Source organism: Gekko japonicus, unplaced genomic scaffold (assembly GCF_001447785.1).
Source record: "Gekko japonicus isolate JY-2015 unplaced genomic scaffold, Gekko_japonicus_V1.1 scaffold298, whole genome shotgun sequence".
NCBI classification, from domain to species: Eukaryota; Metazoa; Chordata; class Lepidosauria; order Squamata; family Gekkonidae; genus Gekko; species Gekko japonicus.
Window position 1 is genome coordinate 733,622 of NW_015163615.1, and position 25,526 is coordinate 759,147.

Sequence of the window (25,526 nt, forward strand, 5' to 3'; positions counted from 1 at the left end):
TAGGTAGGCTTGTGGTTCTCACTACCAAGTAACCCCCACTTTCTCTGTTGCTAAATGATAGAGGAGGGAGGTAGAGACCACACTCCTTACCTTAGAAGGCCCCAGTTGAATAAGGAAACATGAACAATTTATGCTACATTGCTCTGTTGAAACTTTATGCCTGCTGGCTTAGAAGCCCTTAATTTCAATGCACAAGGTCCTCAATTTGTTATCTGCAGTACCTGATATCCTACATAGAGCTTCTAGTTTCTTATTCAGTACAGCCAAAGCTGTTTTGCTCCACTAAAGCTAGTATTACTCTGAAATTTCAGTAAGCATTACCTGCATGCTGTTTTCAGATTTTTTCCATCTTTTTGAGCCAAAATGAACAGAACTATGTATTTTTAAAAGGAAAGGTTCTCCGGATGCTAGAGTATGTTGCAAACTGCTTTCCACAGATGCAACTGACTGCAGAACAACCACCAGCCTGCTCATTACAATACAATATTTGAATTGTTTAAGGCATCAGGAATGAGTCACTACCTGAAGCAACTAAAATATTTGCATCAGTAAGTTTATACTACATAATGTAGAGAACGTGTTTCTTTTGCTGGAACTTTGAAAGTGAACTTCAAAAGCCTTGTACACTTGTTGTTGTTCAGTCACACAGTCGAGTCCGACTCTTCGCGACCCCATGGACCAGATCACGCCAGGCCCTCCTGTCTTCCGCCGTCCTCTGAAGTTGGCTCAGTTTCATGTTCGTTGCGTCGATGACACTGTCTAACCATCTCTTCTTTTGCCGTCCCCGTCTTCTTTGACCTTCAATCTTTCCCAGCATCAGGGTCTTCTCCATTGAGTGCTCCCTTCTCATTTGGTGGCCAAAGTATTTGAGCTTCAGTTTCATTATCTGGCCTTCCAGGGAACAGTTATACTTACAGCAACACAAACTAGGGCTATACAGGTCACAAATTCATTCTGAAATGTGGCAAATTTCAGACAGGAACAGATCAAGTACAGCCATTTGGCCCATGTATTTTACGGTCTATAACCAGGCTGTAGAATACTGTGGTAAAATGCCAGCATGGTTACAGCAGTTAGCACATCACACTAGGATCTAGGGAAGCATTCATAGCGTGCTTGGCAGGAAGATGGCCCTCATCATTACTTGAGCATACACAATAAACACAGAGACAATTTCCATATATCATGAGGACAAGCCTCACTTAAATTTCATATTCTGTTTCAGGCTGCCACTTAAAAACTAATTTCAAAAACCTGGATAGATTCCATCCTAATGAACCTTTTACATCAGAAGAATCTTCATAAAATCAATATGTAAATAATGGAGTATATATTGCAGCATCAGCTTGGAAGACAACAGCAAGGAGAGCACTTTATAGGGAGTATGGCTAATTTGATCAAAAGCCCCAGAGGATACTACAACCAATTAGAGGCCTTTGAAATATTTACTCTTCACATAGCCAGGGACTATGAAATAACAGAAAGTAGCACTAGAAGTAAGGCTTTGAATCTAGAATTATGAAGGGTCAGTTCTTACGTGGAACATTACAACACATCATATGGATTCAGGGAGAAGAAGAAATCAAACTCTGTACAGAAGAGGCAGCAACCAAAAGCAAAGTGGACTGGATAACTGGAAGAGATATTGATATTCTTCCTTCTTCTGCAGATGTTCTCCAGAATGGGCTATTGGCTGTCAGCACCTTCATCTTGATTACACTCTGCACCCTCCATTTTGAATTCTCCTTATTTGCATTTAGTTACCTCAACGAATCAAGAGCTTGACAATACATTTGTGACCCCATTCACAATGGACAAGCAGCACATGGAAAAGCCTACCCCTGCCATGTAGCCTGGAAGTCTTCTCTTCTGGCTCGTGATAGATTTTATAAGTCAACCTAAACAAGGCTTCACTAATGGCACAGGCAGAACTACTGTTTTGCAGAGTGTTTATTCCCTCTTCTTCCCCCAATAAACACAATACAAGGCGGTGAAGCCATTTGAACTAGATCAACATCTATTGAGAAAGATTTGGTAACCAAATCTGGTTCAGTGCAATGGGATAAAGGCCACCAGGCCCCCTTCCAACTATAAATAACATAAGTAGTTCACAATAAATAAGAAGGGAGTTATCTAGAGGTACAGGAAACATTACAAAGGCTGCTCCCAACAACAGACACCAAATTTCATCTATACATCCAACACCAACAATTCATGTCATTCTACACCCTCCTCTGTCTGATGGCTACCAATCATGCATGTACTGCTAGAAGTACCCTAACCACAAGGAAGACATATGTGCAGAAGCCATGTGGCTTTAGGCCATTCAGATACATAAATATCACACAGTGTGCCCCAAAGGTGAGGTGCTTAGGTATTCTTTGTAACTATCACTTCATAACAGCCTCCTCAGGGTGTAATTTCAAACTCACTTTGCAAATGGGGAATTAAGATGGAAAACGATTTCCCAAAAGGCAGCCAAGTCTGTTCTTGGTATACCACGAATGTCATTTGTTCTCTCAAGTGCTCCATCAGCAACCCCTGAGGGCAGGAAGTGGCAATTAACAGCTACAGCTATGCAAGAGTAAACTGAAGAGCAGAGACAGAAACAAACAAGAAAATATCTAGGAATGCATAGATGACAGCAAGTAAGGAGAGGTGCAACTGTGTTTTCTAGAAGGTAAACCCACTGCACAGCTGAGCTTAAGCTTTCCAGTATAATGCAATCTTTGTACCCTGAAGCCTCTAAGCACGGTGCCTGCTGAATGTGGCAGGGTACTTCAGCAATCAACTGAAACCACGTACTGCTAGTTTTATTATGCACAGCACAGAGCTACATCATGAGTGCAGATTACTTCCTTCTGGGCACATCATGTTCACTGCCTTGTAGGCACAGCCAGCTCCAGCGTGGTGTCAGGGATAGCCCTGCATAATCACCAAGGGAGCTATTCACATTCCTCCAGAGAGGAAAACAGACTTGTAAAGAGGCGGCCTCTTGAAAACTTATCCACATATCCTTTTCTTTTCCTACTCAGGCATTAAAAAAAAACACCCCAAAACCTACATAGCTTCTTGTGAGGTAGCCACATCTGTAACTGAACTCTGCTTTCAAATTCCATAACCTGCTGTTGGGGACAGAGCACCCTCTGACTGGCCATTTCCAAACATCTCAGGCCATCCTCATGCCAGAGACAGATTCTGAATGAAAAAGAATGCTTCCCTTTGCTCTCAGTGGGGAACATGCAGCAGAGAATAGAGCTTGGAAAAGAAGATTAGGAGACTGAACAAATTCCCAAATTCAACACCTGCAGTTTGGGGAAGAGGAACCCAACTTTCCGAGTGCCAGTGCAAAATGCAGAGTTATGAGAATGTTCTCCACACAGGACTCAGGGGTGTGTGGGATGGGGAGAAAGGACAGAACAGAACCCATTTTGAAGAACGGCCTAGAAAGGCCACCCCAAAACAGCAGGGAGGAGAAGGGTCAGGACATGAAGGCAGCAGACTTGGTCCATTTCTTCCTGCCTCAAGCCAATTCAATAAGGCAGGGATGGGATCTAGTGAATCCAGCTCGAGAACCTTGTCAGCTTTCAACCCAGCTCAAGTGTAGGAAAGCAGGTTGAGATCATAGCAGCCATCCACCTAAAACAGACACAAACAATTATTTTTCGTAAAAGCACAGCAAGCTGAGGGGGGGGATTGCCCCCCATTGGTTCAATTTAGATGTAAAGGGAAACCACAATTTGGCACTATGTGAATGAATCCAAGGTCATCCTTATGCTCATGTAATGACCCTGTGTGTGGCCAGCTAATAAATTATTTCTAGTTTTGCTGCAAAGCAGTTTGCAATCACATCTAAACTGACCTTCCCTGAAAACCCAGATTCCAAACACTGGAGTCTCATACTTGCATGCTGGGACTTAATCCATATTACACCTGAACTGAGCCACTACTCCTGTCCTCCTAACCACTATATTTGGAGATACACAGTGGGTTAATAAATGTAGTACTGGGCCAAGACGAGCTGGCTTCTAATTTCCACCCAGCCCTGAAGGTTGGCCTTGAATTAGTTGCTTTCTCCCAGCTAATCTCCTTTGAGTTAATAGGAAGATATCATGCAACGCATCCCAAGATCCTTGGAAGAATGAATGCAAATACAATAAATCTTAAAAGAAGTTCCACTAACTGGAGACTCCCTTCATCTAGGGTGTTCCCTCATCAGGGCACCAGACTATTTACTGCTGAAAACAGGATGATGAACTAGAGAGGACTTTTGGTCTGATCCAGGAGAGTTGATCTTCATAGAGAGGCCCTACGAGCATCTATTTCTTTCAATGAAGCCTAGGCATACAGCTAAAAGGACCTGTGAATTGGAAGGGACACCACTTTTAACCACACTTTCAGTGTTTGGATTCTGACTGGAGTGCAATGAAGGGACCCCTTGCCACCAAGTACTGAGCATAAGCAAGCGATAACTAACATCAAAACGTCCAATCTCTGCTGCTGGCTGGCTGGCTTGGAGCATCTCCGTTAGAACCCACATTTGCTGCACTTCAGAAGACACTTTGTCAGCATCAGGGAGTCCCTGAAAGCAAAGAACAGTTCTTCAGATCAGTAGCTTCTCCCTTGCTTTTGTTGATCCAACACCACATCCAATAGATGGAGGGGGTAGCAGTATGACAATAATAATTACAATAGAATTACTGCAAAACGTGCAAATATTATAGAATCCAATATAACATGCAGTCAAAATGTAATCAGTCCATTGTTTTAATCTCTTTTCAACAGTGAAGACGTCAAAGATGAAAAGTGAAGACGTCAATGAAGAAAGAATGGATGAACTTCCCCGGAGTTACCACTTGTTTCGAATTTTCTTTTTCATACATAAGATCTCCTATACATTCATATCTAACAACTGACCTGTTTTCTTACATGAACTGTTCTTACATGAACTGTTTGTATATACCAATTATCCTTTGATGGTCGGTTGTTAGATATGTAGTTAAATGCACAGTATGTTGGCAACATCGTTACAAGAGACACCTCAGTAGTAATATAAGGTTTGGAACGAAATACAATGGCTAAGGCTGATCAGCCCGGGTTAGATATATTGGCTAAGAGCCTGATGTGAGTTACTTTTGAAGTATTTAGGGTAAGAATTCATTTTTATCTATGTGTTATGCAAAATTTGAATAAAACAACAAGTAATGAATGTAATATTATTTTTATTTATAGAACTAGAAAGAGTCCAATTTGGAAACCTTGTGATTATGTGGATGCAGAGCTGTATGTATGCTTGGAAATTTATTGTCATAATGTATTGTGGCTGGGATGACTTCCTGTTTTGAGTAATGGATATGTTTCTTGATAGGAGATCTTATGTATGAAAAAGAAAATTCGAAACGAGTGGTAACTCCGGGGAAGTTCATCCATTCTTTCTTCATTGACGTCTTCACTTTTCATCTTTGACGCCAACACCACATCCACCTGGAAGCTACTCCCCACCAAGAGCTGAACATACACCAACCCCAGACAAATGGTATCTAAGGTGTCATGCTTCTGATTAGCCATACACAGCACCTTGTTCTCACTCATTTTCTGCCCTTCCCTACTGTGCTGGCTAAAGGAGAGGAAGGGAGACTAATCTGCCATTGCACCCCCACCCTACTATACAGTAATATGTCCAACAGCCCTTCCAAAACAAGTTGAAGCAAGAGATATTAAAAGGAAATAAACAGTTGATTGCTCAGAATAGCGCTCAATGAAACTGCTGAGCAGTCGGGTTAGATCAAATAAAAGGAAGTACTTCTTCACCCAAAGGGTGATTAACATATGGAATTCACTGCCACAGGAGGTGGTGGCGGCTTCAAGCATGGACGGATTCAAGAGGGAATTGGATAAACAAATGGAGCAGAGGTCCATCAGTGGCTATTAGCCACGTGGTATAGATAGGAATTCTCAGTCTGGGGCAAGGGATGCACTGTATTCTTGGTGCTTTGAGGGGGGGCAACAGTGGGAGGGCTTCTCGTGTCCTGGCCCCACTGATGGACCTCCTGATGGCACCTGGTATTTTTGGCCACTGTGTGACAGAGTGTTGGACTGGATGGTCTGATCCGACACTGGCTTGTCTTGTGTTCTAAACCCCAGATGCTCCACGGGCAATGTGAGGATGGCATGTCTGGGTGGGGCAGAGCTGATGGCATCAGGGTTTGCAGATACGAGAAACCAGAGAAAAGGAGTCAACTTCTCCATCCAAGACTAGGACCGGCCTGAAATGCACTGGCTGCCCCAGTTTCCCATTAGCAATCCCAAATGGTAGGCAGGGACCCAAATTCCTGAGGGATTAGTGGGGTATATCCTTGTGGTGGCAGGCCCTGGTCTCAGTGACAGTACTCACATCATGCAGGCTGGCCGGCCGTTCCTGAGATGGGCATGAAAGCCAGGCTGGAAAGCCTTTCTGTGGACTCTAGAAGACAAAACAGCCCCAGATTCAGGTTGACGCAAGGCTTGCACTTGCACACTTGTGAGTACACAAACACACATACACAGCCCAGCATGCTAAGCCACCTCCCCCAGTTTAGTATTTCACTCTGTCTCTCAGAACAGGCTACGCACAGAAAGGCAAAAGGTCATGAGGGACCTCTATAAATATTTGCCTCAACTGTTCCCAAGGAGATATCGAATTTATTTTTAGATGCACATTCCAGAAACAACCTAGTATCTCATACAATTTGCTGGACAGAGGTCTTTGGGCATGGGGAGGGGGAAGGATATTGGCTTCAGAAAAGGACAGCTGCATCTCAAAGAAAGCTCAGGCCAAGCAGTTGAATAAGTAACATTCAAGTATCAGTAATGGCTTGAGCTGAAAGGTGCAGTGTAGGCAGTCATGACGACTTAACCCCACAGAAGCAGAATAATATCAGAACAGGCATGGCACCTTTGAATCAGTGGAAAATATTTAGGTATAGCGTCCTCTCAAATTTAGAATGAGGGTAAATTCAAGTGACAGAGCCTAAAAGCAGCTAATCATGCAAAAAGAACCAGTGTGTTTTAGTGGTTAGTGTTGGATCTGGGAGATCCTTCAAAATGTCACTCTATTATGGAAGCCTGAGAGACCTCGGGCCAGTCACGCACGCTCAACCCAACCTACCTCACAGGATGTGGTGAGGATAATATGGAGGACAGGAGAACAATCTAAGCTCTTTTGGGTTCCCAGTGGAACAACCAAGCAAGATTCTGGACCTCCTTCTAATGAAGTCTTCCCCTGACCCCGTAACTCAGTAAGCCATCCTAAGACCCAACAAGGATGAAAATAATGGCTATGTAAGGGAAAGGTGCCTTGACAAGGGGCTGCGCATGCACCTTCTGATTCCCAGGGAAGAGTTGTAGCTCCTCGATGCTGAAATGCAGCCACACTGGAGAAGGCTGACGTAGGATCAGACGTATGGCAGCCACCCGGTCCATATCACAAAGCATCTAGCAAAACAGCAAGGGAAGCATAAGTGAATGCAACTGCAGGAGGAAGTAGATGGTAACAGAGCTGAAGCACTTGTTGATCACAGAAGGTGGAAAGGTACAGAAGTTACTGTGTTACAGCTATAAAAGTGGGGTGCACTAGTTAACTTTTGATGGAGCTGGTACAGTTCACTAGGATAGGATAGGCAGATGATTACTGCAGTGCTGGCGTCAATAAATTATGGGTGCAAAGGCTCTGTTCCTTTTAGAGACAGGGCTGGAAACCTTTTCACAAGGGAGCTCCTTTTACCTACAGAACTGTGTTTCTAATAAATTCTTCCTTGAAGAGCACGCTAAATTGTCATTCACAATCCCAGAGGGCTAGCATTACCCAAGTAACTACACAGTCTACCACTCACAGCACTACTAAGAAAAAACTCAGGATACGAAAAATATAAAAAGATTCCAAATGGGCAACACCATCAAAAGTTCTAAGAATAAAGGCCAAGTTGTGGTTCAGAAAAACAGAATTGTTCAATACATGGACACTGAAGGTTTGGTCAACTCTTGGCTCAACCACAGACTTGCTGGGCAGACTCTGACAAAATTTTTTAAGGCATTTAGACACCTCATTTTTCTTCCAATACTGTCAGGACTCAGGGCAGGTAACAGCAGATATTATACAACAATACACATCAGAGACCACACCTATAGTCTTAAAGCTGCCCCAGAAGCTCTCTTAAATAGCTGTTTTACAAGCTTGCTGGATAGTACCTGCCTTACTCCTTCTGAGAAGCGATAGTACAGTGGCAGTGCAGAAACAGAAAAGGCCCTGGCCATAACAGATCATGACCTTGCAAGACAAGGCACTAGTAGGAGATCCTGTTGCAAGGAACACAACTGCCACATAGGTTCCCATCAGGGAGTAACAGTCCTTCAGTAACCATGTTGCCAGCTCTCCACTTCAGCTTGCCCATTTCCTCAGTTAAAGGAACTATAATGACCTACCTCAAAGAGAGGCTTGCAAGGGTAGAAACAGATCCCTTGCACAGTAACAATGCTACATAAATGAACATTCATTTTAAAAAAGTGCACACCCATCATAACTGTTCGACTTGCTCAATTTATCTACCAGTAAGCCAACTCCAAGGCAAGACGGTGAGGAGTAACAAAGCTCACCGAAATGTCAAGAGTATAAAATGGAGTTTGGCTATCTTTCCCAACATTAATAATTTGCTTTTTATAAGTGGTTATCTGCACAAAGAAGAGAAGATGAAGAAGAGATTGGATTTATACCCCGTCCTTCACTTGGAGTCTCAGAGCGGCTTACAAACTCCTCTCCCTTCCCCTCCCCACAACAGACACCCTGTGAGGTGGGTGGGGCTGAGAGAACTCTGACACAAACTGCTCTTTTTCAAGGACAGCTGTGCCAGAGCTTGCGACTGACCCAAGGTCACATCAGCAGGTGCAAGTGGAGGAGTGGGGAATCAAACCCGGTTCTCCCAGATTAGAGTCCGCACACTTAACCACTACACCAAACTGGCTTTCTGCATTTCCCTAGAGAATGAACTCTCACTGGCTGCAACCCCTAAGGAGCCAAACAGCAGCCTGAGTACAACCAAAACGGGGAGAAAAACACAACCCTGCACAAGAAAGGTAATCAAAATGTTAAAAAAAGAAGACAGTAAAATATAACTATGCACGTGGTGCAAATATACAGAATATAATATAACATTTAAAAATACAATCACGAGTGCTAAAATATAATTTAAAAACAGCAACCCTATGGTTAAGCATATAAGCACCTAATCCCAATATAAAGAGAGGTGTCCACTCATACAAATACAGGTTAGGTACATAATGTCTCCATATGCAAAAACTAATACCAAGCATGTTTCAGCAATAAGCCTTCCTCAGTGGTATAATTCAAACTGAGCACTCTATTAATTTAACAAAGTTATACATAAAACTGATCATACACAGAATGGACCTTTCACACTGAGATGTTCATACGTGGAGTAAGGGGTGTCAAATATTCTTGAGATACAACATGGGCAACTCATCAAGATGTAAAATATTTCATAAGCCAGTGGATCTTCTTAGGTCCAATCTTGCAATGCTCAAAGCTCCAACGGCCTGTATTTATATGAATGGACATTTGTCTTTATATTGGGATTAGGTACTTACATGCTTAAGCACAGGACTGTTGTTTTTAAATGATACTTTATCACTCGTGATTGTATTGTTAAACTATATATTACATTTTGTACACTATGTGCATGGTTATATTTTACTTTCTTTGTCTTTGTTTCAACCTTTTTGGTTATCAAGCGGCAGCTTGGCCAGAACAGCCTCATGAATGACTTGAGCTGAAAGGTGCACTGTGGGCAGTTAGAACAGGGACCTACAACATTCACCGAGTGATATTTATGCCATGCTGTAGGAAAAATAAGGACACTGCGTAGAGCACAGGCTGGGATGTCAGGCAGGAAACACCTTACAAGATAGTAGGGAGGATCAAATATCAGCATAGGTGAAATACCAAACGAAGCTGAAATCCTGACCTGATGCCTAGAAACAGAGAAGTAGTCCTGTGAGCCTTCCTCTGTGTGCGGGTGAGGCATCAAGCAATAGTTTCGCAGACAGGTAACCCACTTGGAAGGACTTTCATCTCCACCACCTGTGGAACTTTGGCGCAGCACCCGCAGGCTCAAAAAAGCTGTGTAATAGTTCTTGAATACAATTTCCTGCAACTGAAATGAAGACCAGAAATAGAATATCCGGGGGGAAAAGCAATTTATGGAGGCCCTGCCCATTCCATCCTCTGCAGTGTAATGGGAACACCTAAACTTCAAGGGCTCAAGAACGCCTGCCTCAGACCAAGTCAGAACTTGGCTAAGGAATCAAAAGCCTTAAAGATTACAGCTGAGAAAAGGAAGATTTGTAGCTGAAAAAAGGCTCCTGTGTCAAAAAGGGGAAGTTGTGAAGTTGAGGTTAAGAATACGACAGAGCCAGTGACCAAACAACCCTCTGGTCAATGTTTGGAAGCAAGAGAAAAAGAGAAGTTAAGCAATCTGTGGTTAACCTAGCTAAAGTGACCAGAAGAGTCTCTGGAACAAATGTCTGGAAAACCAGGGTACACCTTATGCAAAGCATTTAGAATAGAACACTGCTTCTTCAAGCAACATACAAAGACGGGAGAAGGATGGAACAGGAGTAACTACATCTTGTTAAAGCCTTTTCTTCAAGTTCACATGTACATGTGAAAACATGTTTACCTTAGACAAAATGTGGTCAGAATATGCTCAAAAGTAATAGCCACAAGGGGAAGGTATAATTGAACGTTTAATCTCTCCATTAAAAGGAACAGAAACATTTCTCTTTAAAAGTTGACGATCTAGTCAATGGAAGTACAGAGCAATCCAGGGAAAGAAGCATAGACAGAAAGATGCAGTCCCAAGACATTGTTTCTACACTCTGAAACCACAGCAGCAGCAAAGCTAAGGACAACTGTACATGCTAAGCTTCCTCCCTGCCATCCCTGAGAAGACCAGACTTTCCGCCTCTGAACTGACTAGCGAGGCCACCATGTAGCTTCAGTTGGTAACCTTAATTCCCATGGGTGAAGTAATGACGTGTTCTGTATATTTTTACTTTATTAATTGCTGATTGCTAGTGTAGCATGCTATTGTGCTTCATAAACCTGTTTGATTCATAAATCTAAACTCACGTGTGTATAGTGGTCTTGGTCTTCTTAGAATTCCAAAAAGCAACCTACAGCACTGCAGCCCACTCAGCAGAGTTAAGCTGAGTGCAACAGAAGTATATCAAGCACTGTTTGGGACCAGCATATATTAAGGACGGCCTACTCCCATACAAACCTACCAGCAGTTATGGTAATCTTCTGAGACCCTGTTTTGGATGCCCTCGCCTTCTGAGGCTAGATGAATGGCAACCAAAGAGAGGGCCTTCTTTGTCAACACCAAAATTATGGAACTCCCTGTTTAGGTTTATTGTCTGTTCCCTTCTATCACAGTCTTCCATCAGCAGGTGAAGACTTTTTTGTTTCACCTCGTACTTCCTCAGTGTATTCCTGCTCTTTTCAGTTGTAATCTATACAATTATGTCTACTGTCCACTGAAATATCAATGATATGCATGTGTGATTGCCTCTTAATGACTGTAAAGAGTTAAATTTCAAGAGGTATATTAGTGAACCAACAAGCTGTGTAGTAAATATGTATAAACTAATAACAGTCAAAGGTGAAATTAGAACTTGCCAGTACATAGCTGCTAGCAACTTCTCATTCAATTGCTGATCAATAAACAAATCTTTTCAGGCAGAAACTGACTGGTCTTACGTTATTCTTTTAATGCAGAGATGAGATCTGAAGCATAAAATGCACTGATCAAACTCTTACAGTGCAATCCAATGTGTAATCACAGGTTTATGATTACACCACAATGTATTCATTGCTCATACTCACATCAATGGTCTGAGAGTGTGGTAGTATCACATCAATCACCGCAACACCTGGCCGGCCTAGCTCAGTCCTCATGTCACCCACTTGCAGCATGACTGGGCTTTTGATGGTGCATGGTGAGGGCTCAAGGGCCATCGTCCCCATACTGGAAAAGAACCACAGGCTCAGTTCAGCGACACATAATACTTACATCCACACTCCAGAACACAAGAAATTCCATTTTACTAAGTACCATAAACAGGGGGGGGGGCACTACGAACGCAGAGAGTTTCACAGGCCAACTTGTAACCTGGTAGCTAATGGAAGTCCTGCTGCAGTAGATGGAAGCACAGGCTCCAATAACCGAGTAACGTCAGATCTATTCAACATTACTCAGGAGTAAACCCCACAAAACCGGGTGTCACACACTTCCTGGCAAACATGCACAGAAACGCAATCGGAAATGCTGCAGAACGTTGGGAGCTTTGAACTCTCGAAAGGTTATACTCTGGAACTCTTATTGGCCTCTAAGGTGCTACTGGACTCGAATCTAACCCTATTTGGGGCAATTTATAAACGATGTTCCGCGCTCAGCACTACAGTCCCCGCGTGTAGTTGGCAAAGGAAAGCGCCAAAGGGGAGCTACCCATACCAAGAGACAGACCACCCGGCCAAACAGGGGGCGGAGAAGGTAAGCGTACAATGGCCCCACCTAGAGCGACTGCTGACCCTGGCATATGACTCGCCTGCTCCTGGCACAGCTGCGGCTCTCCAGTCCTTCTTCCGCTGTCAGCTAAGGAAGGAGACACCGCTTCACGCCACAAATGCCATCCAGCACCAACAAGACTTCTACAAGAATGGCAGCATCGCGTAACACAAATGGTGCCGCTACGGAACGAAGCTTTCCCACAGGGAAACCTTTGTTGCTAGGGGGTAGCGTCATAGCGCACACTGATTACGTCACAAGTCTCAAATTAGGAGGCGGCGCTTAGAAGGGCGGGGCTTATACTTTAAAACGTGTGCGCCGCTTCATGGTACAGAGAGAGACGTGTCCACTAGGGTAATTCTGGCGCTTTTGAATGACGACACCGGCGCCTTTTTGTTGTTTCCGTGTTGCTGCGGCAACGCGAAAGTTTGCACCTGATTGGCCGGCAAATCCGGTGAATCTCAGTAACCATTGGTTCCCTGGATAGCTAGGACACGTTGCGTCCCCTGATTGGTCAATTAGTTCGAACGGGAGATTGACGGAAATGTTCTGGAGGCCGAATCTTTCTCGCTGGGTGGGGAGGAGCCTCTGGGCTGGGTCGGGAGCGGCAGGTGAGAATCCGGAGTGGGTGGGGGGCAGGATCCGGCTGAACTTGAGTAGGCAGGATCCGGCGTCTAGACCCGGTGCAAGGCCAAGGGCTTGAAGTTCCTCTGGCAAGTCCTGTGTATCTGAGCGGGACAAGGAAGCAAGGAGGAGTGTGGACAGCGAGGCTGGAGAAAGAGCCTCTGGCCTGGCGTACCTTCTGACGCCTTCTTTCCAATCCTCTAGGCAAGGATGAAGGCACTGATCTTGGTGGGAGGCTATGGCACCCGATTGCGGCCTTTGACACTCAGCACACCCAAGCCCCTTGTGGAGTTCTGTAACAAACCCATCCTGTTGCATCAGGTGGAGGCCTTAGTGAAGGTAAGACTGAGTTTGCTCCTCTGCTGTAAGGGAAGACGAAGCTTTTTTCAGTTTTCCCGAAAGCAGCTCTGTGCTGTTAAGAGCCATGTGATAGGCAGAAAATCAACACGCAGGAGGCATCTACTGAATTTCTTCCTTATGTGTTCCTTGGAAAGGCACAGTACCATGGTCAAAAAAGAGAGACCCTACGGGTAGGGGGAAACACACTGGGAATGTGTAATCTGATTTATGCTCTCTACTGTCCCAGGAGATAATTTCTTTTTGGATAGTAGGGATTGATGTGCTTGTGTGATATCTGATGCCATAGTTAGAGGAAGAAGCTTGAGAGAAAGTATCAGAAGTAGGTGTCTAAATTCAGGCAATGTTTCTTTTACTATTTAGAAGGGAATGCATGCATATGAATAGCTGATTAGCTTGGGTGTTGCCCTGTAAAGTGAGATGACAAAGAGAGGATTAAAAACCCTCATTTCTCTTTCAGCAAAACCTTTTGTAGTCGACTCCTAGAATCTCCAACATTTCTCTTACCTAGTTAGCTGGATTCTAACTGGCAATGAAACTTCCCTGTTTCTGTCATAGGTTTTTCTTGGATATGGCAATTTTAATACATAATTTGTTGAAACAGTTGTGTGAATCAATGCTTGGGCTTGGAATTATCACTGGATCCTTACTTCCTCCACCTGTTTTGACAGGCAGGTGTAAACCATGTGATACTTGCTGTCAGCTATATGTCAGAACTGCTGGAGAAGGAAATGAAGGAGCAAGAACAAAAGGTATGTATTGTAGGTTGAACAATTTTCAGGTTGTTTGAGTGAGCTGGCTAGAATGAGAACAGTAAATCAGCATGGATCAAAAGCTCAAATGATTCTTTAACTGTTTCCTTCTCTGTCCTTTCCAACAAGACTGTCCTTTGGTCTGCTTGTATTCTGACGATAGAAAATATAGAACAAAGTTTGAGTCCAGTGGCAGATTTTAGACCAACAAAGTTTAATTCTGGGTATAAGCTTTTGTGTGCATGCACACTTCATCACACAAAAGCTTATACCTAGAATTAAACTTTGTTGGTCTTAGAAATGCCACTGGACTCAGACTTTGTTCTGTTGCTTCAAACAAACATGGCTAGCCACCTGTAGAAAATATAGGTACCCATAAGTTTTCCCCATTGTACGTAAAAGGGGCTTAGAGTGGCTCTATTTCAAAAGGAAAGCAGGCAAGAAAAAAAGTTTTAAAGTTCCCCTGCTTTGAAAAAGTGGATTAGTGGCTATGTTTGGAAAAGGAAGTAAAATGTAAATCAACATAAGAAGAAAGCAGCTCTGACTCTTCTGCACATTTTAAAGTATTCTTGCCTAATATGAATGGGTTGCCACCTAAGCATGTGGCTCGGTGACCTTTTACCTACTGCCGTATGGCTTCCACAGAGCACTGTAAAACCCATTAGCTGTGTTACCAGACAGTGTATGAGTTTAACTGCCTAGCTTAATTGAAACATAATCTACACTCTGCTTTTTAATTAAGGTTGACAAAGCCAAACTAATAATCCATTTCCTTAATGGAGGCATGGCTTTAAATACAGTCTCCACCCTACACTAGAAAAAGTAGGGCATGGCCTTTTTCTCGGTACTGTTACCTTCTTCTCTGTAGGTTTCTGTAACTGAGTTAACTGTCACACCAGCTTAAAAACAGGATTTCATAGTTAATTATTTGAGAGCTGTTATATAATCTTCTCCTGGCTACCCCCCCGTTTTCAGTAGGCCTGATATGTTTCAGTAGTGGGTTGCTGTGGCCACAAACCTTTCTCATTATTTTTCTATTTATTTATTTTTACTTATTTACTTCATTTATACCCTGCTTTTCTCTCCAATGTGATCCTAAAGCAGCTTACATAATTCTCTCCTCCAATTTATCCTTCTGTTAGGTAAGTTAGGCTGAGTATGCGACTGGCCCCTGTTCAGTGGCAGAGTGGAGATTTGAACTTTGGTTTCCTATATGGTAGTCTAACAATCTAATCACTGCATCACATTGGCTTTTAGTGAGACAGCACCTTATTGATCTCAGGCAATTTGAACTGATTCTTAAAAATCTTCCAAATAAGAGTTTTGGATTTGGATGTTAAAGCAACAGCACAGTGTGGGAGCCCATATCAAGTTCTGCTGTCTTGTCTAACTCATGCTGTTCATTTGCAGCATCATTAGAATAAAGTGAGTATCTACATCTCATCATAAAGCAGTGAGCGATATTGATGTAGCTATCATAATGACAAGGAAATGTCTTCATGAAGGTGAACCATTATGTTGTCCTATTTGACAGAGATTTGGAAGTCTGATGAGAAGAGTGTATGGGTTTTCAGGTGACTGTGTTGAGGGTAACAGACGCAAACACATTAAATTGTTAGTGCTCATCTCACTTTCCATACTGTCTGCTTTGTTTTCCAGTTGAGCATACGTATTTCCCTGTCGCATGAGAAGGAACCACTGGGCACAGGTAAGTGCTTCCACTAGAGAGATTGTGGGGAGGCAGTTTGGGATCACGATATAGAACTGCAGCAGCCCTATAGATCTTGTCCTCTATGCAGGTGAGGATTTGACTAGTTATTTCAGGCTACTGTATATTAAATGAACTTCCCGAATTGGATTGAGGCATGCATGCTGGCTACAGTTGTTGAAGAATTCACAGATAAGCATTACATACTAATGATCCCTTTTCCTTCTACAGCTGGCCCACTGGCACTGGCTCAAGAGCTGTTGACTGAGAATTCTGAGCCTTTTTTCGTTCTCAACAGTGATGTGATTTGTGACTTCCCATTTACAGACATGGTGCGCTTCCACAGGCATCACGGCAAAGAGGGTACCATTGTGGTAAATATCAGAGGTGTATCAGCTGCATGCAAGTGATGCTCTTTGTGGCTTTGGATTTTATGAGGATTCCTGCGTCTTGGGGAAGGGCCATGGCCCAGTGGTAGAGCATCTGTTTGTCATGCAGAAGGTCCCAGCTTCAATCCCCGGCATCTCCAGTTAAAAAAATCTGGCAATAGGTGATGTGAAAGACCACTGCCTGAGACCTTGGAGAGCTGCTGTCAGTCTGAGTAGACAATACGGACTTTGATGGACTAAGGGTCTGTTTCAGTGTAAGGCAGATTCATGTTCCTCTACTGGTTGTGGCTCAAGTGGTTAAGACGCTGAACTGCAGGCTGTGGAAGGTCAGTAGTTCAGCAGTTCAAGACCCGGGTGCCGCAAGACAGGGTGAGCTCCTGTCTCTAGTTCCAGCTCCTGCCAACCTAGCAGTTTGAAAGCAAGAAATTGCAAGTAAATAAATAGGTACCACTTCGGTGGGAAGGTAACAGCGTTCCGTGCGCCTTGGTGTTTAGTCATGCCGGCCACATGACCACAGAAACGTCTTCGGACAGCGCTGGCTCTTCGGCTTTGAAATGGAGATGAGCACCGCAACCCTAGAGTCGGATTCGACTGGCTTTCAAGCAAGGGAACCTTTACCTTTACCTTACTGGTTGTGGAGCTGCCAGAATTCCAATTATCTTTGGGGGAATGGGAGCAAAAGCTCTGTTGCTTCCACCAGCTTTGATGTAAACTGTCTGCACAACCCAAACAAAACTACTTTTAAAATAAGTAAACACTCTGTTTACCTCTCTCTTGTTCGTATGCCTGGGAGAATGCTTTACTTAACAAAAGGTACTTATTCTTATGAGAAAGAACTGCATATCCACAAGGTCTTGTTTTATCTCTATACTGAGTGGAAAAAATGGAATTGGACTGAAACTACTCATTGTGTACTTAGCCCTACTTCTACCTTTTCTCCTGCACATGGAGTCCTTTTAAAACATATAAAATGAGATCAGGATAAAAATCGTGGAATAGGAAGAACCTGTCACTTTTGAGGTATTTCTGTGGCATGTGGTTGACTCTTTGACTGTAATATCTGGGTCTGATGCTGACTTTGCTGCTTTGCAGGTGACCAGGGTGGAGGAGCCCTCAAAATATGGTGTAGTGGTGTGTGAAGCTGATACTGGGCGCATACACCGCTTTGTGGAGAAACCCCAGGTTTTTGTCTCTAATAAGATCAATGCTGGCATGTACATCTTCAACCCAAGTGTGCTAGAGAGAATACAGGTAGGTGACATGAAAAGTATCAGGGGATCTGTCCGAGGGCAGATGAGTTGAAGTGCCTGAGGCCATGACTTTGTGCTACCCCGTGCAAGATGAGTTGCTTTCACATCTTGGGCTGGAAGCCTTGTAGAACCCAGCCTTACCATTTGCAAGTTTTAAACTATGTTGGATTCAAAGGGCATAATGCATAGGACAAAGATTCTGGCCAGGTACCTTCTGTCATAGCTGATCCAAGGAACTGTGCATCTTGAACTCCTACATCAGGAGTATGCAGTTGACTGAACTCTTATTTTCTCCTAGCTGCAACCTACCTCGATTGAGAAGGAAGTCTTCCCGGTGATGGCAGAACAAGGGCAGCTCTACGCCATGGAGTTACAAGGTAAGAATCGTAGCCTGGCACAGTGATAGATTTGAAATTGCACTCTAAGGGGCTCTTAAAACTTAAAGGTACAGAAGTGCCATTTGAGACAATGACGATACAGGACTACTGAAAGGTGAAGCCGAGAAGCAAAACAAGGTAGAGAGACAGGATTTTAATTGTGTTTGTTGGAGGTTTTACCAACATGTCACAACACAGGTCAAAAGTCCAAGAAAAACTCATTTAGCACATTACATAGCATTTATAACTTGCCCTTACAAGATCGTGGTAATGAAAGCTCTTAATTATGAATTTCAAAAGAACTTTCTCCAGCATGCATGGACAGTTTCCTTAGCTGTAGCTGCTTTCATTCTCTGAAGCACTGTTGTTAATCTGTCTGAGGTAGAGCACTGTGACACACTGGGGAGATAAGCACATCTGATAGTTCCAGTCTCTTGAGCAGAGATGCCAGAGGAAAATGCTAGAAGTCTGCCAGGCCTGAAGTCCTACTTCTCCTGCACTGCGGCTCTTCCCACTACTACAGCTACTGCCAGTGACACCTAGTGAAAGCTCAGTCCAAGAGACTGGTGTTGGATTAATGCAGCTTTGTCTTCACAGGGTTCTGGATGGACATTGGCCAACCTAAAGACTTCTTGACTGGCATGTGCATGTATCTGCAGTCTCTCCGGCTGAAGCAGCCAGAGCGGCTGCACTCGGGACCAGGTTTTGTGGGCAATGTACTCGTGGTAAGTCCATATTGGCCCTCATTTGGGATGAGTAGAAAAGCAAGTAGATCTTCAATAGGGCAGCTGGGGTTTGTCTGGAACTGGTGGGGAAGCTATTACAGGGGTAGTGCAACAACTCTGAATATGCCTGCTGTATTGAGAGGCCTGAGGCTATATGGGAATCTTATCTAACAATCTGTGAAACTTCCTGGTTTCCTCAGAGATGGAATTTACTTCCCTACTCAAGGAGTCCAAAGCTGCTCAGAGCAACACTACAGCTTTCATGCTAGCTTTTCTTCCTCTCTAGGACCCAACTGCCAAGATCGGAGCAAACTGCAGTATTGGTCCCAATGTCACTATTGGAGCAGGTGTGGTGATAGAGGATGGGGTTCGGATCAAGCGTTGCACTGTCCTGAAAGGATCGCGCATCCGTTCCCATTCTTGGCTGGAGTCCTGCATTGTTGGCTGGAGCTCCTCTGTAGGCCAGTGGGTAAGTTACCATGAGTGACAGGGTTTACTTTCTGGAAAGCAAAATGTACACCAGCGGTCCAGTTTGCCAGCCAGATTTCCTCCACTGGACAAATTTCCCCACATGCCATTGTTTCTCTGTCAGTCATATATTTGGGATGTGCTCATGGCTGGAGCTCCTCTGTAGGCCAGTGGGTAAGTTACCATGAGTGACAGGGTTTACTTTCTGGAAAGCAAAATGTACACCAGCGGTCCAGTTTGCCAGCCAGATTTCCTCCACTGGACGAATTTCCCCACATGCCATTGTTTCTCTGTCAGTCATATATTTGGGATGTGCTCTATATCCTCTTGTGATTCACAGAGTCTCAAAACAGTGTAACCTGCCCATTTACAGTTTCCCCACTGCGTGTGCTTTAAGTAGTGTCAGTTTGTTCCTTGCGGATGGGCAAATTGTCTTGGGGGGGGGGGGTTGGGGCACTGGGGAGACCTGCCATTGTGCCTGGGCTGTAGCTGTTAAGCTGGCAGACAACTGTGTCACGGAGGTAACAAACTCCTATAACCTCCATGCTAGCTGAAGTTGAACTTGCAAAATGCTACTTTCCCCCAGCTAGCCTTAAGAGGCAGAAGGTTTATCTATCTGCTGTGCTTTCCTCTAGGTGCGGATGGAGAATGTGACAGTACTCGGTGAGGATGTCATTGTGAATGATGAACTCTACCTCAATGGTGCCAATGTGCTGCCTCACAAATCCATTGCCGAGTCAGTGCCAGAGCCACGCATCATCATGTAGCCATTCTGGGATTTTAGTGCGGGACTAGCGCCCCCACCCCCCAAGGCCCTGCCTATACTGGGGCCATCCCCACCCTGTGCCTTGGCAGCAGGGGGATCTCTGATTTCCGAATTCAAGTATTTACTTTGCCTCTGCTGCTGAACTCCTAAGCCCTTTGTTGGGGTCCTGTAGAGATGTACGGGAGGACCAGGATCTGCACAAGGTGTTTCAGACAACTCAGATGCATTGCTTGGGAAGAGGACAAATCAGGAAGACCTGGGCTAGCTCTGCACTCGTCCTGCTGCAAAGGCTAGGACCCATGGAAAGTGGCCCTGAGCAAGAGATGGCCCCCGCTACAACAGCAAGCAAGTGGGAATGGCAGTGATTAGACTGCAAAGGAACTGACCCAGGTTCAGCCTGTGGAGGAGAATGAGTGGCATGCTGTGCTGTTATGGCTCTTGCTGCTGAGGAGGAAGTCTGAATGCAGTCTTCTTTCAGTACCTCTTTGGAACTCGACTGCCTTACAGAGACTGAAACCCGCCACCTCCCTATGGCCAATCATCACAAATGGTATTATTCCAAGTAGGTGCAGGGTGCTGTCAGCTACTGGAAACAAACACAAATTATATGGTAATGAACAATAAGAACTGATGTGTGTCTCATGTTTTCTTTTGGTATGTTTGGCAGATGGGACAGTCCTTAAGAGCAGCTCCCTTTCTTCTAAATATTCCTGACGCTTCCAGGCCCAACACTGACTGGTACTTTTGTTTTTACAAATTAGACCCTAGCTCCAAGATGGTGTTCCATAATCGTGAAAAAGAATACACAGCACACCTGTAAGGAATAATAATTTAATAATAATCCATTGTATGGAAGTAACACTCCCTTGGGTGGGTGGGGGGAAGGAGAAACAATTGTAGATGCACATAAGTTAAATTCCTTGCTCCAAGCACACTGTTTGCTGCCCTCCCCAGTGCTTCTGGTTACAAATCACACAGTAAATTAAAAAAAGCTGCACCACTTGGGGAAATCACTTGTTTGGAATATTCCCTATGTCGCAATCTCCCTCTGTATTAAAAGCTAACACAGCAGGTGGTAGGCACATAGGTTACTGCACTGTATGCCCACCTAAATATCTGATCCACACATACACTGTCAAGCGGCAAAGCGCTGCAGTAGCAGCAGCACAGCAGCAAGAACACACTTGGCTAGTAGGCAGCAGGCCTCACAAGAGAAGACTGGCTGTGGGAGAGCACCACGCAGATGAGGATGTGTCCCAGCAGCAGCATGAGACAGGCTTCCTGGGCCAGATGCAGGAAAAGGAGCTACAGATTCAGGCTGAGGTAGAAAACCTGAGCTCGTTCGGCCCCCTTGTATATACCCCCATGGGGACAGTCCAACACCTGCTGGCTTGGAGCCAATGACAGCCACAGGAAGTGTACCTAAATTCAGGGGGAACTGAGGGGTATGGTGTGGCCTAGGTAGTGCATACAGCACTGCCTGGTCTGTAAGAGATGTTATAAATAAAGCTGAGCTGAACTGCAGCTGTCTTTGAATGGAGGTCCTCTTGGAGCAGGGGGAGTCCACGGTGTGGTGAAGCTGCCCAGGCATGTGGCCCTGCCCTGCAGGGTCCAGGCACTAGGAGGTGGCTGGTTTAATGTAATCATCCACACCCGTAATGGTGGCTTTGCAGAAGAAACAGTCCTTGTTGTTCATCAGGTGCTGGTTGATACAGGCTCTAGAAAGACAAGAGTAACAGCCCTTATACATTTGCCCACAGTTACAATTCATAACCCTGGCCCTACATGGTGACGTCGTCTCTGCCACTGCTAAGGATGGGGGCTAGGATATATCTGGTCCAAATATATACCTGAGAAACACCTTACCAGTATTTTTCAGGTATCTGAATGATATTCAGGATTCTTAGGATTACCAGTATCTAGGTTATGAATATTTCTAGAAATACTCAGATATATCCAGGACTGGTATTTTAAGGATTTCAGGCCAGAGTGTTTTCCTCCCCTATTCAACTGGTTTCCTGAGCAACAGGAGGGAAGGAGGTGACACAACTCTCCTAGGAAAATGGGATCACAGGGGAATCTCTGTCTATCCAGTCACAGTCACTCTCTCATACGTAGTGCACACCTTTCTGAGCATGGGCAAAATGGATAAAAGGTAGGCCTGGAGGCAGCTTGTCTCGACTTCAAGGTGAGATTTTTCGAAAGGGCTGGTGTGTCTGCCTCTGTCTGCTGTCTGCTTTGGATTAGTTCTGCTGCCTGCCTGGGAAGGCCCCCTTCTTGTTTTGTGCCAGAACTGGCTTACCATACACTTTGTTTTAAAGTATTATTTAAAACACTGTTTCAAGACTTTCTGTTTTTAAATTTTTGCCTGGTGCACTGTAGCTTGTGTGAGGCTCTTTATGGTTCTTTTAAAATAGTTTCTTTGGTTTTAAGTGTGTGCTGTTTTGTTCGGGACTTTTCTCAGCTAGAATTTTTAACTGATTAGCATTTTAATTTTAAAGAAGTGCTTTTGGGGGGGGGGGGATTTTCCAGGTTGTTGATGTTTTTAAAAGTTTACCTGTCAGTATTCATCTGGTTCTCATTTTACATCTGTGTTTTTTGGAGAGAGGATGGCTACGTAGAAGTGCGTCTTGCAGGACTAGAATGTGCAACACTTGATAAAAATTCTGCATTTTATATATTTTATGCAAATTAAACACGGATAAGCTGGTCACACCTGCGAATTTTCATTCTTAGTGGTTCCAAGGAAAGGCAATCTTGACTAACAGTAATGGCAGCTCCCTGGTCAGCCAGGTTGCAGGATTTCAATGTTGATATACCCTCTTTATGCAGTCTTTCAGCTACCTGAGAAAAACTCCTGCCCACATGGAAGTCTGCCTAAGATCAGTCAGTCAGGCATTTATTATGGCAACACTGCCTAAGATCAGTCAATCAGGCAGGCATTTATTATGGCAACAAGCCATAGAACACACATGCCTAAATGACATGAAAAGGGCTTCCACCTATCAAGACTCCTTAGATTCCTTAAAGGTAGAAGCTGAGCTCTTCTCATGTCAAAGGTGGGCTCCTGCTTTTCTCTGGGGTACGCATGATTTACATGGAAGGAAGAATTAAGAATCAATCTTTAGAAAAGGGCAGGCTATGTCCTGAATCCTATCCTCACACAATTTCTTATTTATTGAGACAGCATTAAGTTCCATGATCTTGAATCCCTACTAGAAAACTATTATTTTGAATGACAACTCTACATGGGTATGCACTGAGTGGCTCAAAAGATGATCTAGTCAGGGCTGACAGTACCACTAAGTAGGGAATCTGAATTTGAGGAGGATTGATGACTCTGTCTGGAATCTACTAATGTGGTAGGTGTACAAAAGAGACCTGCCCTTTCTGTGGGCAAGAATGTGAGACAAAGCCAATACCAGTCTCTTCATCCTGTCAATATTCAGGTCCTTATCAAGGCCACCTTGAAAAAACTCTAGAAGAGAACGGACATCGGTAGCCATTGGTTCAATCCCCTGGTTGTCATATTGGGGGGGGGGTTTATATGGCCTGTTGGTGGCTTGACTATGCAAAGATATTTGAGTGGTTTGAAACTGTCAGTGTAACCTAATTTGCTATTGGACGTCCAGGCTACGAGTTGTAACAGGTCTAAAGATGCTCACCAGCCCCTAAGTAGCCATGTTTGGCTGGGCTGACAACTCATAGTAGGTGAAACACATTCCTCTAGGCCAGAGTAGGGCAATCAGGATAGCCGCCACCGTATGCTTCAGTGTCTTCTTATGAACCTGGAGATCAGGTGAGAGAGGAGAAAAGGCCTGCATTGGATCATCCGGCTAATTCTGAGCCAAGGCAGTGTGGATGCCCTGGCTCTAGACACTGAAGCTATGCAAAGAGCTTGAAGAATTGATAACTCTCCAGAGCTGTGAACAAGGCCCACCCAGATCATCTTGAACCTCTTAGTGTTGAATGATCTCCAGATACAGATGCCATTCTGTCTGGCCCAAGGTTCTTCTGCTGAGCCAGTCTGCTGTCATGGTTGACTCCCCAGCAATGTATTGTGACAGTTCACCAGATCAACACCCCCCAGACTTAATTGTGGAGGTTTCTTCACCTTGTGGCATCTTTCCTGTTTGTATGAGTTTTAGAACATACACTGACTGTGGATCACCATATACTTGCCTATGGTCTGATCTCAAAAGGTATTCAGCATGAGTTATATCAGTATAAGTACCAACCAGTGTATGCTCCCCATGCAGTCAACATTGAACCAGTTTCTTTGAGCCATCTGTCCTGGAGATGAACTCTCCGACCTGTTGGACTGGCATTTGTCCTGATTAGCTGATTCCTGAATAAGGGACCCTGAGGCTAAGTGACAAGTGGTCAACCACCACTAAAATTCTTTGTGCTTCTTTGCTGGAAAAAGCTTTTGCTGGCAACCCCAAAGCACAGCTTTTGAAAGGGCAGCAGCAACCTGTTAAACTCCCTGTGTATGAATGGATGTCCATGGAATCATATCCCAGGACAAAAGCAGTGTGCCCCAAAGTCATGATGAAGTCATGTGATCAGCTTGATGGCCATTCTACTGTGTGGTATAGCAAGTTCTGGATCTGTCTATAATAAGGAAATCTTGTTAACTTGGGTGACTATGTTCACATCCAGATGTACAGTGTTCTGGCTTCAAAGGTGCTTTTGGCTCTGTTGCCAGTGAACCCATGGTCTTCAAGACAGGAAAAGGTTTTCAGGTACTACATCCCTTGTTGGAAGTGGTGTGATTTGATGAGGATGTAATCCAGAGAGACTAGCAAACTCTAGACATGATGGCATGCCACTAGAGCCACCAGCACCTTTGGTGCTGACAAAATGAGAGTGCTCATGGCAGTGGTTCTCTGTATATACAGCATAGGAAAGTCATTTTATAGCTGCTGAACATGCAGGTCATTAAAAGGCAGCAAGTCCTTGTGTATGATTAAAGCAATTATACATAAAGGGCCCTTGTCCTTACGTGTTGTTTTTCATGTGATTGAAACACTTCAGCGCCTGGATGGTCTGCATTTTTATTCTTTTGGGGTATGGTAAAAATCTGAATTAAACTTGTTAATGAACCTGGTTTGGAAGAAGAAGTTTAATGGCTTCAGGTGCATAGCCATGTTGAATCCATTGGCACCTTTCAGACTAACAAAATTTAATTCTGGGTATAAGCTTTTGTGTGCCTGCACACTTCATCAGATATCTGATGAAGTGTGCATGTACACAAAAGCTTATACCCAGAATTAAACTTTGTTAGTCTTAAAGGTGCCAATGGACTCAAAGTTTAATGGCTGTAAGAGAAGCTGGTGGTTGATGGGACATGTAGGTTTGGATGATGCTAAGCAGAATTTACACAGGTGAAAGGAGGGGTAATTTTGCTGTGAGTTTTCTAATTGCAGGGTATATATACCCTTGAAGGGCAACTCCACAGTATCTGAAGGTTGAAAGATAACCTCTCTC

The 25,526-nt window shown here is 44.1% G+C and overlaps 3 protein-coding genes across 7 annotated transcripts in view; 1 reads left to right on the top strand and 2 right to left on the bottom strand.

Moving 5' to 3' along the window:
* Positions 1–1,947: 1,947 nt before the first annotated feature.
* Positions 1,948–12,794, bottom strand: NICN1 (nicolin 1). Of its 3 annotated transcripts, none has more exons than XM_015407392.1 (7): positions 12,661–12,794; positions 11,939–12,080; positions 10,017–10,205; positions 7,360–7,473; positions 6,395–6,463; positions 4,478–4,582; positions 1,948–3,639 (listed from the first exon to the last, which is right to left on the bottom strand). In XM_015407392.1, exons 2-7 carry the CDS (start codon positions 12,077–12,079, stop codon positions 3,598–3,600), a joined length of 660 nt encoding a protein of 219 aa, XP_015262878.1. In that variant the 5' UTR covers position 12,080; positions 12,661–12,794; the 3' UTR covers positions 1,948–3,597. The 3 variants fall into 3 exon arrangements, with proteins under 3 accessions (XP_015262878.1, XP_015262876.1, XP_015262877.1); XM_015407390.1 differs by having other exon boundaries at positions 12,644–12,794; XM_015407391.1 differs by having other exon boundaries at positions 12,627–12,794.
* Positions 12,795–13,289: 495 nt separating this feature from the next.
* On the top strand, positions 13,290–20,628 carry GMPPB (GDP-mannose pyrophosphorylase B). Of its 2 annotated transcripts, none has more exons than XM_015407378.1 (9): positions 13,290–13,583; positions 14,273–14,353; positions 16,013–16,061; positions 16,293–16,435; positions 17,543–17,701; positions 17,999–18,077; positions 18,675–18,802; positions 19,089–19,271; positions 19,906–20,628. In XM_015407378.1, exons 1-9 carry the CDS (start codon positions 13,455–13,457, stop codon positions 20,035–20,037), a joined length of 1,083 nt encoding a protein of 360 aa, XP_015262864.1. In that variant the 5' UTR covers positions 13,290–13,454; the 3' UTR covers positions 20,038–20,628. The 2 variants fall into 2 exon arrangements, with proteins under 2 accessions (XP_015262864.1, XP_015262865.1); XM_015407379.1 differs by having other exon boundaries at positions 13,516–13,583; positions 14,277–14,353.
* Positions 20,629–21,053: 425 nt separating this feature from the next.
* Positions 21,054–25,526, bottom strand: part of RNF123 (ring finger protein 123) — a 144,139-nt gene continuing 139,666 nt past the window's right edge. For both annotated transcript variants that reach the window (XM_015407416.1, XM_015407417.1), the window contains exon 39: positions 21,054–21,754. In XM_015407416.1, coding sequence (XP_015262902.1) covers positions 21,655–21,754 — 100 coding nt within the window. In that variant the 3' untranslated portion in view covers positions 21,054–21,654. The remainder of the gene's footprint in view (positions 21,755–25,526) is intronic.